Source organism: Phyllostomus discolor, chromosome 4, assembly GCF_004126475.2.
Source record: "Phyllostomus discolor isolate MPI-MPIP mPhyDis1 chromosome 4, mPhyDis1.pri.v3, whole genome shotgun sequence".
Taxonomy (NCBI): Eukaryota; Metazoa; Chordata; class Mammalia; order Chiroptera; family Phyllostomidae; genus Phyllostomus; species Phyllostomus discolor.
The window spans coordinates 148,131,192-148,148,459 of record NC_040906.2 but is presented as its reverse complement, the minus strand read 5'-3'; the positions used below and the strand labels follow the sequence as shown (position 1 = coordinate 148,148,459).

Below are 17,268 nucleotides of genomic sequence, written 5' to 3'. Positions count from 1 at the left end.
CAAAATGCTCTCTGTATCTATGATTCTGTTTTTGTTCTGCTTGTTCATTTATTTTGCTTTTTAGATTCAATTATTGATATATGTATTTATTACTATTTTATTGTTCATACTTTTGATCTTTTTAAAGAAGATCCTTTAATATTTCATATAATATAGGTTTGATAGTGATGAATTCCTTTAGCTTTTTCTCATCTGGGGAGCTCTTTATCTGTCCTTCCATTCTAAATTATAGCTTTGCTGGATAGAGTAATCTTGGCTATTGGTCCTTGCTAGTCACCAATTTGAATATTTCTTGCTAATACCTTCTAGCTAGCAAAGCTTCTTTTGAGAAATCAGCTGACACTCCTATGGGAACTCCCTTGTAGGTAATTAATTGCCTTTCTCTTGCTGCTTTTAAGATTCTCTCTTTGTCTTTTGCCTTTGGCATTTTAAGTATGATGTATCTTGGTATAGGCCTCTTTGGGCTCATCTTGTATGGAACTCTCTGTGCATCCTGGATTTGTATGTCTACTTCCTTCACTCAGATAGGGAAGTTTTGTCACTATTTTTTCAAATAGGTTTCCAATTTCTTGCACTCTCTCTTTTCCTTCCAGCATCCCCATGATGCAAATATTGCTATGCCTGAAGTTGTCTCAGAGGCTTCTTGTACGATCCTCATTTTTAAAAATTTTTATTCTTTTTTCTTCTTATTGCTCTGGTTGGGTGACTTTTGCTTCCTTATATTCTAAATCACTGATTTGATTCTAGGCCACATCCTATCTACTATTGGTTCCTTGTAAATTGTTTTTCATTTCAGTTAGGGTATCCTTAATTTCTGATCTTTTTAAATAATTTCCATGCCCTTTTTTATGCTGTTGACGTCCTCACTAAGTTCCTCAAGCATTGTTAAAAACAATGTTTTGAACTCTGCATCTGATAGACTGCTTATCTCCATTTTGCTCAGTTCTTTTTTTGGAGTTTTGATCTGTTCTTTCATTTGGGCCATATTTCTTTGTCTCCTTGTTTTAGCAGCCTCTCTGTGTTTGTTCACATGCATTAGGTGTAGCTGCTACAACTTTGTGGCTCAGTAGAGTGGCCTAATGCAGTAAGTGTCCCATAGGGTCCAGTGGCATAGCCCCACCTATTACCCAAACTGGGTACTCGAGTTGCACCCACCATGTGGGCTATGTACAACCCCTCCTGCAGCTGAGCCTTGATTACTGTTGGCAGGTCAATGGGAGGGATTTACCCAGGACAATCAGCTGCGAGGATAACAGTGACTGCTGGCCACCAACTTCCAACCACCATGGAGGATCAATTTGCAGGGGCCCACTCCACAGAGCAGGACTTAGCAGGGCTCTGGTGCCCACTGAGTCCACCCCCTGAGTATGTTGCCTCTGGAGATGATTGGGTGGTGGTGCTCGGATGTGGTCTGTAGTTATTCACTGGGTGCACAGCCTCTGGGGTCTCTGGAAGGTTGAGGCCAAGTGATCTTTTCAGGGCCACCTAAGTAAGATACAGAACAGTCTGCAGTTGGCTGCTACCTGTGCTGGGTTTGGAGTTGCCCAAGTGAGTCCAAGCTGTGAAACAAGACCAGCTTCTTTGCTGCTAGTGTTGGGCCTTGGGCCACTTAGCAATAGGCAGGGGATATGCTGAGGCCAGATGCTCTCTGTTTGAAAGAATTTAGGAAAATATGAAGCATGAGCCAAGCAAACCATTTGTATGGAAAAGCCACCTGAAACAGCCTGGGTAGACCCGAAGGTTGGGGATGGGGGAAGCCTCAGGAAATCACCAGGATGGGGCAAACAGTGTGAGCCAGGTTGATGGAGTGTCAGATATGATGTTTGCCTGCTGGTTCTGTGGCTTTGTGGGTGGAGTACTCAGAAAACATCCAGTGGCCTCTGCCAGCACTTTTGTCTGGGATTAAGTTGCCCCCAGTTCTCACCCTGGTGCTGGACAATTCAGTTCCGCCCTGTCTCTAGTGCCTTTCAATCTGCTGCCTGTGTGCTGGAACTCAGAGGGAGTGAGTCCGAATAAGCATATGTGTAGGCCCTTTAAGAGAAACTGCCTGAGACTAGCAGTTTGTTTTCCACAGTCTCATTCCTCACCAGTTTTTACAGCCAGAAGTTATGGAGACTTTTCCTGGCACTGGAACCCTGGGCTGGGGGGCTTGGACCCCTCACTCTTGAGATATCCCTCCCAATATTTTTCCACCACATCATGGGTTGGGACCAGCCCATTCTGCATCCCCACCCCTCCCATCAGTCATGCTGTAGTTTCTTCTTTAATTCCCTAGTTGTAGGATTTCCATTCAGCTAGATTTCTGTCAGTTCTTAATGATGGCTGTTCTGTAATTTAGTTGTAATTTTGATGTGGTTGTATGAGAAGGTGAGCCATGTTTACACATGGAATCTTGACTGAGAGTTGGAAAATTTCTAGTTGAAAGTTATAGTTAATAAAGTTAGTAGTTAATGCATGTGAAAAGGAACTGAAGGTTTGACACACCATGACTTCAAGAGACCTACAAGCAGTTCCACCTTTGTGCCCCAGGAGGACTGTGAGTGACCAAGATGGTATGTGAACCACTGTGATCCAGGGAGAGATGTCCACCCTGATGAAGAATCACTGTTCAGCTGAAAGGATGCTAGGAAAATTGCTGGACTGCAGTTTTTATCTAGTTAACCTTTTCCCTGAATACCAAACCCCTTACCTACGCTTTTCTTCCCCTTATAAAAAAGTTCACTTTGAAATGGAATGTAAGATGGCCTGTTCAGCTGCACAACCAGCTGTCTTCTCAGATCACTGGCCATCTGAACAAAGTGCCATAAAGATTCAATCCCTGTCCTGCTTACTGGTTCTCGTGGTAACAGGCAGCATGAAGACTGACTTTGCCTGTTTCAGTATCTCTAGCAAATTTCTTTCCTCTACACACAACTAATTTTTCTTACAAAAATTCATGCAGGTGAGGGGGGTTGGAAGGTAGAGGGATCAAATGAAAAAAGAAAAAGAATTTGTAGATACAGATAACAGTGTAGTGATTGTGGGGTGGGAGGTGGGTGGAGGTACAAGGGAGTATAAGGGGGATAAGTAATAATGGGAAAAATACAATAAAAAATTCATTCAGAAAATTCCTTTAGAAACTTGTATTTTCATTTCTCCACCGTGACACTCTCCTGTTTGTGTCTTCCTTGAACCTCATTATTTCTAAGCTCTTCAGAAGGAGGGCCATGCCACTCACCAGAGCGCACCGTGTTCCTACCACACTGCTAGCATGCAGCAGGAGCTCAAGAAGTGTGCTAAATAAATTAATTATTCATTTCTATTATTCTTATTAATAACTTGAAAATCCCTCAGAAAGAGTCTACCCATGGGAAGAACTTAGAACAATAAAAGACAGACTATAACAGCAGATCACGGTTCCATGTTCTTTTACATCTGATAGAGCATTTGTATCAACAACACACACAGAAGAACATTTAAAGATTCATACTGTAGTGTTATTCCTTTCTCTTTTGTGTCCTCTGGAAATTGCCTTAGGTGTGTACTTGCCAACATGAACACGTTGCTGCTCTGCCCAGCGTCCTTCCTGCCTTTCACAACTAACCCTGATCTGATCTGCAGGGTTACTTGCCGCTGAATGCTGTTATCCTCACATCAGGCATGCAATTTCCCTGACCCTAACTCACACTCTTACACCCTCCCTTTCTCTCTTCTGTTCCTTTGCTTTCCGAACATTTCATTTCTGCTATTGGGTTCACTCATTCACTAACCCTATTCATTCACTAATTCTAGCCCAATGACAACCTTCTTATGTTTTTATTACAAACGCTGCATTTCACTGCCCTACCCCCTCCTCTGTCTATGGCAGATGCCAATGCACTTTCCCATAAATTCAGAGAGCTGAGCCTAGTAAATGACCTTCTTCAGTATCTCCAAGTGATTTCCTTATTTAGACAAATTTTCAGGTAATTATGAGGTGATCACATCTCTAATCATTTATTTGCAATGCACTGTACACTAAAAAGAATTTGGCTTAACGTTCAATTGTCATATTTTGGATACCAGAATCATAGAAATATGATGTGTGCATCTGATCTAAACCCAGCTCCTCACCCTCATTCCTTCCTTTGTGCAGGAGAATCCTAAAAAACTATTGAAAAACCCAAACTTGATGATTTTACATGAAAGAAACTTTACACATCCTTCACGGAGCCCAGCCCAGGATAACAGACCACCCAAACCCCTGAAAGCTGAAAACAAATGAAGTATAAGGACAAGAGATCTGCTTTTTCTGTGACTCAAAATCCTGTTGCTGTTGTTACATGAACTATGAGGAGTACAGTCTAGTGTTTTTTAATACCTTCTCTCAGTATGTCAATATTTACATGCTATGTGGATAGCTTGTGAAAGTGCAGTGGCACTGGAGAAACTCTATTGACCGAGGGTGAGGCCCAGAAGGCTTTTGAGGTCATATGCGTAGGCCATGGAGGAATGAAGATATTTTAAGATTTCTGACTCCAAATTTCTTGTTTGCATTATTAAAAATACCCTGCTATTATGAGTGAGGAAAAGCTTGTGTCTAAACTTTGGTTTGAAATTTTCACAAATTCTGAACACAGGCCAAAGTCTACCTTCTCTTTGGGGGTAAGCAATTTCCTTACTTAGACAAAATTTTAGGTAATTATGAGGTGATCACATCTTTAATCATTTCTTTCCAATGCACCATATGCTAAAAAGAATGTAACCCAACATTCAGTTATCATCTTTTGGATACCAAATTAAATGGAAGCTAACTAAAATTCACCTAAATAGAAGTGCAAACAAATGCACAACATCATAGTGCTACTCTCCCCTACACCTCAGTATCTCCAACACCAGAATCACAGAAATATAGTGTCCATGGAAGATGCTAATAAGTTAATCGAGTCAGCCTTTCCCACTGAATTTGGACTGAGCCTCAGAATCCTGCTTATCTTGCTCTGCAGGAAATTACTGTCAATCAACTAGATACCAACACTTGTGATTAAATTGTTTTTCATGCTTACACTATGATAATAATTATAAGTGTGGAATCTCTTTATTGACTTTTAACAATGGTAAAATATATTTTTGGTGAGTAACAAATGCTAGGGATAATACTTCAAATAAAGAAGAAAGAATCTGACTTTCCCGTCTTCACCACGTTTGTTCCAGGATTGTGTGGATGGGACCTGCAAGTGAATTCAGTAGTCTCTCAGACAGTCTGCTGCCTGGCCACACTGTTGTCTGAGGCTACATGCCAACTGGCATGTTTTTCCACTCTCAAAGCTTTCCCTAGGAGGACCTGCCATTTAATTCACTTCCTGCTTTCACCCAGAAACAAATGTTCCCATTGGTATCAAGTAAATGCATGAACAGAAGTAACAGTGAGGACACCCCTCAGGGAGAGAGGAAGAGAAACAGAGAACTTAGTGTGAGAATGGTCAGTAGCAGAGACACTGCGGGCGGAGTTGGGGCCAGAGCCTTGAGGCTGACACTTGTCCCTGGTCTGCCGAAGGGGACACAGAGCACAGTGGCCATCTGACAGCCTTCCATGTAGGCCTCCCATGATTCTGGAATATTTCATTTTAATGGAGAAGTCTTCCCCTTTCTGACTTTTGCAGTTACTGCTGATTGAGCCAAGCAATCCCCCTCCCTACTATTAAATAATATGCATCATTGGCCCCCCAAATCCATTTAAAATGTACCTAATACAGAGGGAAAATTGGTAAATATTTACTGAATGAAGGTACAAGTAAAGAAATAACCGGTGAGTGGGAGAAGAAGAGAATCAATTCCTAAGGCTGGAGTTGCTGCTCCTCAGCCCCTGGGCCAGTTGCCTGCACAGCCTCTTCCATGTCACCTGGAATCCTGGACCCGTGTCATGGTGTCTGAGAGCTGCAGTGGGATGAGGCTACAAGACATAGTCCCTCTGGACTCTGGTACCAAACCAGTGAAGAGTTCTATTTTGAAAACCTCTAATGAATGAACACAGCAGCCACAGAATAATTTCATCAGGAAACTGGGCCACCAAAGGCAAGCAGGTCACAAAGTCCCGAAAGCTGAAAAAGCCTCCCAGGCCAAGAACCTGTTAGGCCTCACTGAAGACAGAGCCTGCGTTCTCAACTGGGAAGTGTGTCCCCAAATCAATAAAGCTGTGAGGCGGTCATAGTGTCCCAGCTCCAATGAGCTCCTGATACAGCATGCTTGGTTAGTTTGCCTCAACCTGAAGCAGAATTTCTATTACATGGTTTACCAGGAGATGTAGATCTTTTCCAAGTTTTGAAGGGTGCCTCCCCTGCTCCATTTCAGGCTTGCCCAGCTTGAAACCAGGCCAGATGGGTTGTAGACACTGTGAAAACTCATGGGCCCAGGAAGGCACCGGTGGAACAGAGGCCAGGACCACTATGCCGTTTCTTGTTTCAGCAGACACTAGATGAAATTGTCTGGGTGTGAGCTCGTGGTCACTGCCCTTTCTCTGCTCCTCCTCCCCCCATGGCTTCCTATTCCTCTCTGCTGGCCAGTGAGCCCCCTGCCAGGTGGAATACCCAGAGAAAAGCACTTACTCCCAGAAACTTATGAATGAGACACTTGTGTGGATGCATGTGGTCCCGGGTGTTGGGAAAGAGCCTCCAGCACCACAAAGACACACCCTGAGAGGCCAGCAGCTCTACCCTCCTCCCCTTGGCTCTCCCTCATGGCCAAGCAGCCTGAGGTTCTGTTGTTTGTGCTCCTGCTCCATCCCCCAAGGGCTCTCTTCCTTCACCCCGCTCCACTGCCCCACTCTGGCTCATCAGTGTCCTCTAGCCGGTCTCCTGGCCACCAGGCTCACACACTTCTCAGCCACTCACTCCCTACAGGCTGCCAGACTGCCCATCCCCAAACACCCAGCTGCTTCCTGCTGAGTGTCTCCAAGGCTTCTCCACCTCCCACCTCCCACCAAAATCTCAGTCCTGACTCCCTGGACAGCCCCTCCTTGATCTTCCTGAGCTGCCTCATTTTTTTCTGCCAAACTTCAGGTGCTCTGAGGTTCAGGAACCACTCTCGTGCAATGAGCCGCTTTAGATGCAGCTCAAGGGTGACTGCCTTGAGCAGCCTTCCGTGGCAGCTCCGCTGTCGATGCTCACCTCTCTGTGCGTCCGTCACACCTCACACACATGTCTGTAGCAGCCTTTGTCCTTGCTGTGGCTGCCTGTCCTCACATCTTTTTCCTAGAGGCAGGGGTGGTGTCGCCTCTCCCTGCATCCTCTATGACACCAGACGAGTGGCTGGCACCAGTGCCAAACAGATGTTTGCTGAATAGATACTAAAACCTCCCACTCCCCAGCTCCTGTTAAATGATCTCCGTTTTACTCTATTGTTTGTGTGGGAGCCATTAAAACTTCTCAGAAGAAGGCAGGATATAAAAGCAAACTTAGTGAAGTAGTTAAGCAATACCTTAGTTGTAAAACGAGAGGAAACCAAGTTGCTGGGAAGCAGGTGAAAAGCTTAGGCAACTGCCTCACAGTTCAGAGCCTGAGCTCCGGCAGCTCCCTACAGGGCAGCTGGCCTGGGTCCTTCCTTTTCATTTCCTGTGTTTTTACTTATATTTCTACTAACATCTTACTGGCACTTGTGTATGAATGGAATAGGCATTTTTTTAACAAAGCTTGTTGAACATTTCTGTGTGTCTTGCATGTGCGCATATGTGGACATTACTTAGATTTCATGATGGCAGTTACAGAGAAAATGGACACTTGGAACAGTCTCTGTTGGAAACCTGCTTGGGAGACCAACTGTTCAGCTGTGTGCCTATGTTTGAATTAAAAGGGGGCATTTCATAGCCTCAGCTTTGCTCATAGAAAACTGTAAAAATTGTCATTGAATTTGACATAGGGGACTGTCAAGAAAGAGAATTTCTTTAAAAGAAAAAATACAAAAAGTATTAGTAGTTAGACTTTGATGCTATATGGCCAAGGTCTGTTGACATATTAACTCACTTAATTCTTCCAATGAAATCAGGTAGGTGCTATTATTTGTCTTTTTCAGAGGTGGGGAAACTGAGGCATAGAGCTCACACCACTAACATGTTGCAGAGCAAGGTAGTGAATAGGGGTAGTGAGGTTTCAGCATCTAGAGCCTTAACCACTCCGCAAAAACTGCTGCTGATATAAATGCCTGGAAGGGATGGGTATCGTAACACCACCAGTCTCTCACAGTGTCCTCGAGTGCCAAGTAATGAGGCCACGGTCCCCATTCTCAGGAAGCAGACAGGGCAGACAGGGAGACAGCAAGACATAGCAAGCACATCAACCCATCCATCCATGCATGCAGGAAACAAGTGGGAACCACAAAGAGGGATGTGAGTGAGACTGCCCAGCAAAGACACAGGCACACCCTGCCAGTTAAGGGCGGAAGGGGCTCAGGGAGTGAGCTTTACCTCCGTGGCGCCAGTCAGGGGATGCTCAAGGGCAAGTGACGTGGTCGACTGTATAAACAAATGAGGAAATGAAAACAGGAGGGCCAAGGTCGTCAAAAATGCTTCCAGTGAAGAAAAGAGGCTTAAACACAATGTCAGAAGAGAAACAAAGGAAAGAAGAATTGATTTAAGAGCAGTGCAATTTGCTGTGATGCAGAAGAAAAGAATTTTTTTCAATTCACAGATACCAATTGCACAAACGTCAAAAAGCCACTCAGGAATTTGCAACATATGACTTTAGTCATTTACACACTATCTCACCCCATTAAGGACCTTGAGTTGCTGTCCACCTTATAATTTAAGCATTAGGGACAGGCTGTTACACAGTGAGGCTTAGTTCCTCATCATTCAGGAAGACTCAACAATAACTTTGGGAGGGGATGATTACAAATTATGTTTGTTTTGGCTGATACATATCTGGCATTGTAGACCACTTCTGGCTTTGGGGCACCCTCCATCCTTCAGCCTTGGGCCAGGGCATAGCAGCCCTGGCAGGCAAATGTGGCTTCTGACTGAATGGCAGAAATAACTGTTTAACATTTTCCATATCAGATGAAAAAATTTACAAACTCTCCACACATGCAAAATATGCATACCAATGTTACATTTAAAATGACCTTCTCAACTATTTGAGGTTCAGGCAGGTTTAACTACATCTCTGAGGGGGCTAGAGGGCTCCGGCTAATGTGTGTGTTATGTACAGAAGTAGTTACTGAAGTGAGGGAAAGGGAATATCAAGGGAATTTTCAAATTCTCGTGATGTGGTTGAAAAAAACAGAGGCAGGAATTTGCACAACATTCAGGTGTATCTGGGAGTGAGTTCTGGAAAGCTGTCCATTTGGTGTGTGCTTTGTTTGGCTCTTTCCAATTTTTGGTTGAGCAAACACAGCCTCTACAATGAGAACAACAGGAGCTCCTGAGGTCAGTGGCACACCCAGCTCAGCCCTGGTCTGGACCTCAGAATGGGACAGAGGAGGCAAAAGGGCCGCGACCACATGCATGGGCTCACATCTCTGAGGCCTGGGCACCCACAACCCCCGACACTTCCAACCCCCAAGGTCTGAGATCCAGAAATACTAACAGCCTTCTTTGCCTTTTAAAAAAACACCATTGTCGTCAGGAGAGCCCTTTCGGGACTCCCAGTGCAGTTTCAGAATTAGTGTTGCTAGTTCCGTCTTCCTTTAACCAGCTTTGTGATTCAGCATAGTAATTCTGGCAGTTTCCTTGATATGAGAACATCAAATTCCTTCATAAAAATTTCATCTGTAAAGCACTTGGACATAAGGTGACTTCTCTTTACTTTAGGCATCAGTTTTTCTAGGGCAGAGAAGAAACACACTCACTTCCACGATCCCTGTGCACAGGTGCTAGAACTTTAGTCATTTGTGCTTTGCTTTGCTTATCCCCCATCCTTCACTGGACTTACCCAGCCTCTTTATTTGGTTAAGAAGGGGTCGGATGGGTACTGCCCCCTCCATCTACTGAACAGAGAGTTTTTCCAAGCAGGTCTTGTTCACTGTCCTCAGTACTAAGCTGAGCCTGGCACAAGGTAGTGCTTAGTGAATATTTGTGGACTGAATGAGTAAATGAGCTGCAAAGACAACAGGCTTGAAATTAGGCTCATCCTCCTCCCATTTCTTTCTGCATCATTTTTCTATTACTAATAGAGTAACACTCTATCCGATATCCTGGGGCCCTCTTTATCTGGAAACAATGAGAGAAGACCCAACCCACTGTCCCATAAGGAAAGGGCTGCTGTGAAGGTAACTGTGAGGGAGAAATAAGAGAGTTGTCAAGCAAACTTAGACCTGAAAATTAGGTCCCAGGGCAAACCAAGTTATGCTGGTGGATTAGAAGCCAGACAGAGGGGTGAGCAGGGGCTGAAATGCTGAGAAATGACATGCAACACACCACGTTCTCCAGTCCCCCCATCTTAAAAATGAGGAATGACTGCACAAACTTATAGAGCTAATGAGTTGCAAGAGGCAAGCCAGAAAGCCTGGGTGTCCCAACACTCCATCCAAATCCCTTTCCATTGCCCAGATTTGTCACACCAACATAGGGGTCCAATCAGGTCCAATAAGCCCAGGAAAAGCCTTCACACAGATTGCATCTCTGTGCTGCAAATAGCAGGCTTTAGCTGTTGAGGTAAGCTTAAGTAGAAGAATCTGCATTCCTGTGTAGTAGTGTCAAAGTCTGAAGACTCTCCCAGTGCTCCCAGCTTGAACCCTCTTAGTCATCTCTTGATTACCACCCTCTCTTGAGACACTCCAGCCAACAGAAGGTGAGAGCACGGCCAGCACTTGCTGATCCCTTACTGTGGGCCCAACCTGTGCTAAGCACTTGACATGCATCATCATCTCCTTTAAACCTCACAACAACCTTTGGGATAAGACTGCCATCACACCCATCTCACACATGTGGAAAGGGAGGCCCCATGAGATTAAATGACCTGCTCACAGTTCATAGATTGATTCTAAGGGGCAGAAAGAGGACTTGATCCCCGACCCCATCACCAGGGAGTTCATCCTTTCAGCCATAAGCCATACTGCCTGCCTATTAAAACTGGCTCCCCTGGATTCAGCCTTTCTTTCTCCATCAACACAGTTCAGTTCTTAGCATCTCACACCTATACTACTGCCCTGCCTCTTCCCCCAGCCTCTTCTGTGGTGTCTTCTCCTTCCATCCATTTCTGCTTATCTTCCAAAACTGTGGTTCTTCTATGTTAATGAGAGGTTTTTCTCACATCAACCAATTCTCTGTAGACACCAACTGGGTGTCCAACAATTCTATTCAGTTCTGATACCATCTACCTGGAGTGAGCAGCAGATCCCACAAGGTAAGGGTATCTGCTACTTCAGATGACAGTGGCAGTCTTGGGCCACCTGTACCTTTGGCTGATCAGCTATCAAACCTCCACAGGTTTAATAATTTGCTAGAATGACTCATGAAATTCAGGAGAGTGGCTTAGTTACTAGTACTGGTGTATTATAAAGGATACAACTCAGGAACAACCAAATGGAAGGCATGCGTCCATAGGGGGTGCATGGGGGGTGTGGTTTCTGTGCCCTCTGGGCACACCACCCTCTCAGAACCTTGATGCATTCAGTAACCCAGGAGCTCTCTGAACCCCATCACTTAGGGGTTTTTAGTGGAAGGTTCATTACACAGGCACAATTGATTAAATCATAGGCCATTGGCGATTAGCACAATCTCTGCTCCCTCTCCCACCCCAAGAGGTTGAAGGGAGGCTGAACATTCAAACTCTAATCATGGCTTGGTCTTTCTGGCCACCAGCCCTCATTCTAAAGCTATTTAGGGGACCCCAGTCATCAGTCATCTCAGAAGCTGGGTACAAAGACCAAATACTTCTTTTTTTCTTGTACCAGAGTCATACTCTACTCAGAAACCTCCATGGCTCCCCTGACAACAGAAGAGAGCCCAGACTTGTCCAGGTGGCCTCTAAGCTGCACACAACCTCACCTCCCATGGTCCCTACCACTTGCCATGGTCTAGGCTGGTCCATCTTCCAGGCTCCTGCCTCTGCACCTTTGCACCATTCTCCTGCCCTTTAACTGAATTGAAACGCTTCTTAGGACACCGTTTGTTTAAAGATTGAGGGGGAGTAGAGGGCTCCAGTCAATCAAGAAAGCAATCTGGTAGTCCTTAGTCAAAGTCAGGATACAGCTGCCTGTGGCCAGCAATTCTGCCCTTGTGCATGGGTCCCAAAGAAATCCTCAAAGGTGGGACCAGCAGGAAGCTATTCAGAGCAGAATGCTTGTGGAATTGCAGCGTCATTTGTGTGATCTCCAAATGGACCCATCACTCAGGGGTGGAGAGGGGAGCCGATGGTAAAGTCTGTGGAGATCTCCGTGGAGCACGATGCACATTATGTGGTCTACAGAGAGTGACAGGGCCAAATCATACAACCAGTTTAGGACAAAAGTAAGAATTACAATAAGCTGAGTAACAGGATGAGTTACATAATTTAAAAATACAGGCACCTCAAAGAATAACAAAGGCTCTGCAAGTACTTGCAGAAACGAAACATAAACGTCTAACATGTTAGAATGGTTACCTATGTGGGACATAAATACCTGAGTAGTGGTCCCCTGGGTGAGTTAAAGACTGGGGCCACAGTTTCCACCCCAGCTCCTGGCTCAGTTACCTTGGAGCAATTTGTGGACCGAAAGTGGGCTGTCAGGCCAAGGCCTCAGAAGCAAGGGCAGCTAGAGAGGAGGCCACCCTTCTCTACTGAGGCTATCTTCCTCACAGCCCACCCACCTCCATGGCGATGGTGAGAATCTCATCTCTAGAGATGAATTCACTCGGCTTTGTGTTTTGGGAGTGGGGGATTTCATAAGTCTGCTCAATGAGTAAACATTAAGGATAGTTTAGATGATGGGACTTAGAAGAGATGGTGAAGGGGGTAGAGGAGGGAGGTAAACTGTGCCAGGCTGTCAGAATCAGATAAACTGAGAGCTGCAAAACCCAAACCTTCCCTTCCTCTCAACTTTTTTTTTTTCCCAGAGCACCTGGACATAAATCTCTACTGAGCACTTATAACAAGCCAGCAGGGTGCTAGGGAATTTACATTAATTATCACATGTATTATTCACAAATATCCCACCTACGGATGGGGGTTATCCCTCCTGGTTTGTAGCTGGGGAACTTGAAGTCAGAGAAAGTAACCTGTCCATGCTGGCCTGCACTGTGAGTGTGTCTGTGTTGTTTTCCTACTGCTCGGGGAACACCGGCCTTTCCACTGCTACAGATATGAACATCCTCTTTTGACATCCTCTCTCTAGGGATTCCTGCCTAGCAGCGGGTCCAGATCTTCAGTCTCACCCTGGGACCTCCAGGGCTATCAGAACTGCTCCAGCAGCTCTCGCTGGAATGTGGGAGGTCTAGAAAGTCTACATCTCCTCAGAGACTCTTGCTGAGGGAACTCCCAGAGTTAAGCTAGGTTCTAGTAACTTCCTCTTTGCCTCCCACACACTTGAGTCCTTACTTGTGGTTTCTGGTACTAGGTCTAGTTTTTAGACAACTAGAAATTGTCCTCCACAACTGTTTTCCGCTCTGATCTGAATCTCCAGCTTCCTGAGATGCAAGATGTGTTACGGGTAAGGGGTGGGGGGAGGGGGATCCTTTAATGAATTCTTCAAGAGTAGTATAAACAAAATGACAGTGAACCATCTCTGTAAAACAAGAATATGACAGAGTTTTGTCATATGCTAAATAAAGCATTACAAGAACTAGGGTTGTATGCAGGTCAAATGGTGAATGTCAAACCCAGGAATGCACAAAGTTCTGAAGAGATGGTGTCAGAAAGGTGGCTCTTAACCAGCCTTCCCACTGGCACTCGTCACCCGCTTTACACACTGCCAGCTATGTAAGCAGCCTAGTTTTCAAGTCCCAGGCCAGTCACTTTGAGTGAAATTTAAAAGAAAGTAATTCCATCCAACACGAAGTATTCTATAGTTCCTGGCAGTGATTATAACTTGCAGATTGCCCATGCCTCACCCAGAGTCCTGTCATAAACACTTGCTGAGGTGATTAACACCACAAGCTCAATTTGACTTAAACAGGAAAACAGTATTATTAGAGAAAACTATGGATTTTCCTTTTTTTACCATAATGAGTTTATAAAACTGCAAAGAAAAGGGTGTCACAAAAAAAGTTTACAAAGTTGTGGTTTATATGTGAATAAAAAAATAACTCATGAAAGGTTTATTCTACCCTTCTGGAGAGCAAATGGAGATGTATGCTAATAACAGTTCAATTAAATACATATTTATTTTGACATTACTGTGTGTAAAAGACCAGGCAGGTTGAGCAGTGAAGATACCAAAGCTGATATCACACGGAGTTCTTGAGACCCACAATTCTTCTGTGGATTCAGGGGCTGGTGAGCCCCCCAGATAAACTCTGGGACTTAGGGCTGCCTTTGAATTGCTGTTGCCTTGAGCATCCCTCATAACCTTAAAACCAACAAGCAGAACAGACAGGAGCTCTCTGGCCTTCTCTTATCTCTCTAAGATAAGCTTCCTTGTTAAAGGAAAAGCAAAAAACTAAACTAAACAACTCTACCCTCTTATCCTGTCCTTTCCCCAAGTCTCCAGGAACAATACAGCATTGGGCTTTGCTGACCTCTGTGCTCTTCTTATACAAAGTATATTGTTAGTCCCCGTATTCCATGCAAGACCATGCCTCTCCTTACCTTCCACAGGCCTGGACTTTACCCTTCTCCCTGGACCCTTGCTCTGCTCTTTCTCTTCTGAAGCTCCTAAGATTTTTTGTCCCAGTTTATCCCCAGAATCCCTTTCCTCTAGGACTTTGCACAGGGTTAAACTTGGGTGGTGGCGGTTTGCTTAAATAAACCAACCAACCACCAATATGTATGTTTTGGTTATACTTATGTATCAATGTGTAACCCCTGTCTGCTCCTTTTCTAAAATTCAGTCCAACAAATAAGGAGCAACCTTAACAGAGCATTTGGGAGCTTGGACTTAAACTTTTGTATGCATTTTAAGAGTCTGTCATGTCTTAAGTTGGATTCTTCCTAAGTCTCTTCTGCCAAACTGATTTTATTGAAATCCTTTGAAACAGCAGTATTTTAGAATATTGGTCCTCTCTGGAAGTTTCTTTCTTTTTTCTTTTTTAAAAATTTACACAGCAGTGTCTGGTAACAATAATAACTAACATTTAGAGAAGCTATATGTACTCTGTGCCAGGCAACCCTTTGAGGGAGATACAGTTCTTATCCCCATTTTATAGAGGCTGGATAGAACTGAGGCACGGAGAGAGTAAATAACCTGCACACATTCGGTAGCTGAGCAGGGAATCTAACCCAAGGCTGTGGGTTAGAATTTAAGGTCAAGGTCCAGAGAGAGTCAAATGGCTTTGGAATCCACCCTTATCCATTGATAATGTACTCAACCTCTTTGACCTCTTTGACTCAACCTCTTTGACTGGAGTTTCCCTTCCAGTACAATCGAGATAAAGCATTCTTAAATAGCTGGAGCAGTAGTTGTCAATCTCCCGCACAGCCCAGCTGAACCGTCTCAAGGCAGGGCTGGGTCCTGCTCCTCTAAATGTGGCATCTCTTGGTGGAGGCCCAACTTCAATACATTTAAGACTAATCATCCAAGAGGCTTCTGCATTTGCATCTACCTGGCACACTGACCAGAGTCTCGCTTTCTCCCCACATCTCCCCTGGGTCCTAAGCTTGCAACCTCGCCATGCAGTGGGTTCCTCCAGTACCCCGGCTTCTCGCTCCGTCCGAACTCCTACCCGGAGCTCCCGAGCCTCCGAGCTAGCCGCGGGCTTACCATGGCATCGTAGCCCAGGGCGTTCATGAAGTGTGCCACCTCAGCTCCCTTGTATACGGTGAACCAGATGGTGCCCTGGTACTGGTCGCCAGCGTCGAGCAGTAGTACGTGGGGCTCCGCAGCGCGGATCCGCTGCACTTGGGTGCGCAGCCTTGCTACCCCACCCACGCAGCGGCTGGCATTCATGCACTTGCTTGAGTCCTCGCTGGTCTGCTCCAGCCGGCTGTGCACATCGTTGGTGTGCAGGATGGTGAGTTCCCAGGCGCCTGTCACTTTCCACAGCAGCGCTCCCAGCACTAGGAGTTGCGGAGCTTGGTGACACATGGCTGCGGCGTGGGTGCGAGTGCTGGCTAGCCGAGCTAGCGCTGCAAACGGCAGCGACTGCAGGCTAGTGGAGAAGTGAGACGCCTAGGCGGAGCGGGGCGGGAGCGGGGCGGCAGCGGGGCGGGAGCGGGGCGGGAGCTGGGCGGGACCGGGGCGGGAGCTCTTTCAGCCCAGAGTCCATCCCCGCCGCTTTGTCAACCGATCCACCCCTGGCACCTGGTGCGCCCTTGGCACCCGGTGCGCCCCTGGCAGCTGGCACCCGCTCCTGCAGGAACAGTGGGGAAGTTGTTCCAGGCGAGAAGCGGGCACTGGCCACAATCCGGCCCGACCGAGAGCTTGGGCGCCCGCAATCCCACTGCTGGAGGAGTCGGAGCGTCCACCCTGCGTCTACCGCCAGGCTGACTCTCGCTTCTTTTGAGGGACGGATTTTTCTAAAGAGAAATCGCACGGTTTGTGTTGGAGTTGTGGTGGATTGTGCGAGCAGGTCACTGGAAAGAACGAAAGAGGGTAAAGAAAGGAGGTGGACAAAAAAGGTGGGCGACATGGGGGGTGCGTAGGGTGGGGAGAAGAGTAAAGAGAGATCGAGATGAAGGAGAGAGGCGCGATGTGCATTTTGTACTTTGGGAACCAAAAACGGATTGTGAGACGTAAAGAGCCACTCTCTTTCCAGACATTGTGAGAACTCCTAAGGAGTGAGAACTCCCTAAGTCTATCTACTTTGTTTAGGCGGAGAATTTTAGAAGCTAACAAATAGTCCAAATTCAGTCCGTGTTTATTTACTATTAAAACCTTAGCGATAAATAGCAACGGTGGGTAGACAGCCGTGGGAAGCTAAAGCGAACTATGAGGAATACAATTAGTAGCTCTGAGTGTGTGCTGCAGCCTTCTGTTGCTTTTGTAGGCATTTTTTTCTTTCTGTCCTGTTTTGAGGGTTTAATGTGTTAAGAATGGTGCATACATCTTTTAACGCAAAGCGTTTGGCAAGGAGGATAATATGAACACAATAAACAAATCAATACAATAAACAAATCATCATTATAGTCTAATTTTAAATGGCAGTATTTCCTTCTGTTTAACAGATTGATTTCTTAGTGCAATCAATAATCTAGCCATTTTGGTTGCTGGGTTGGGGTGCGTGGGTGCAAAAGGTGAAAGGGG

At 45.5% G+C, this 17,268-nt stretch overlaps 1 protein-coding gene across 1 annotated transcript in view; it reads right to left on the bottom strand.

The window, feature by feature from the left end:
* NT5E (5'-nucleotidase ecto) overlaps positions 1-16,201 on the bottom strand; it is a 52,618-nt gene extending 36,417 nt beyond the window's left edge. The window contains exon 1 of the mRNA XM_028510894.2: positions 15,787-16,201. Within this exon, the coding sequence (XP_028366695.1) occupies positions 15,787-16,110 (324 nt within the window). The 5' untranslated portion in view covers positions 16,111-16,201. The remainder of the gene's footprint in view (positions 1-15,786) is intronic.
* Positions 16,202-17,268: the final 1,067 nt, after the last annotated feature.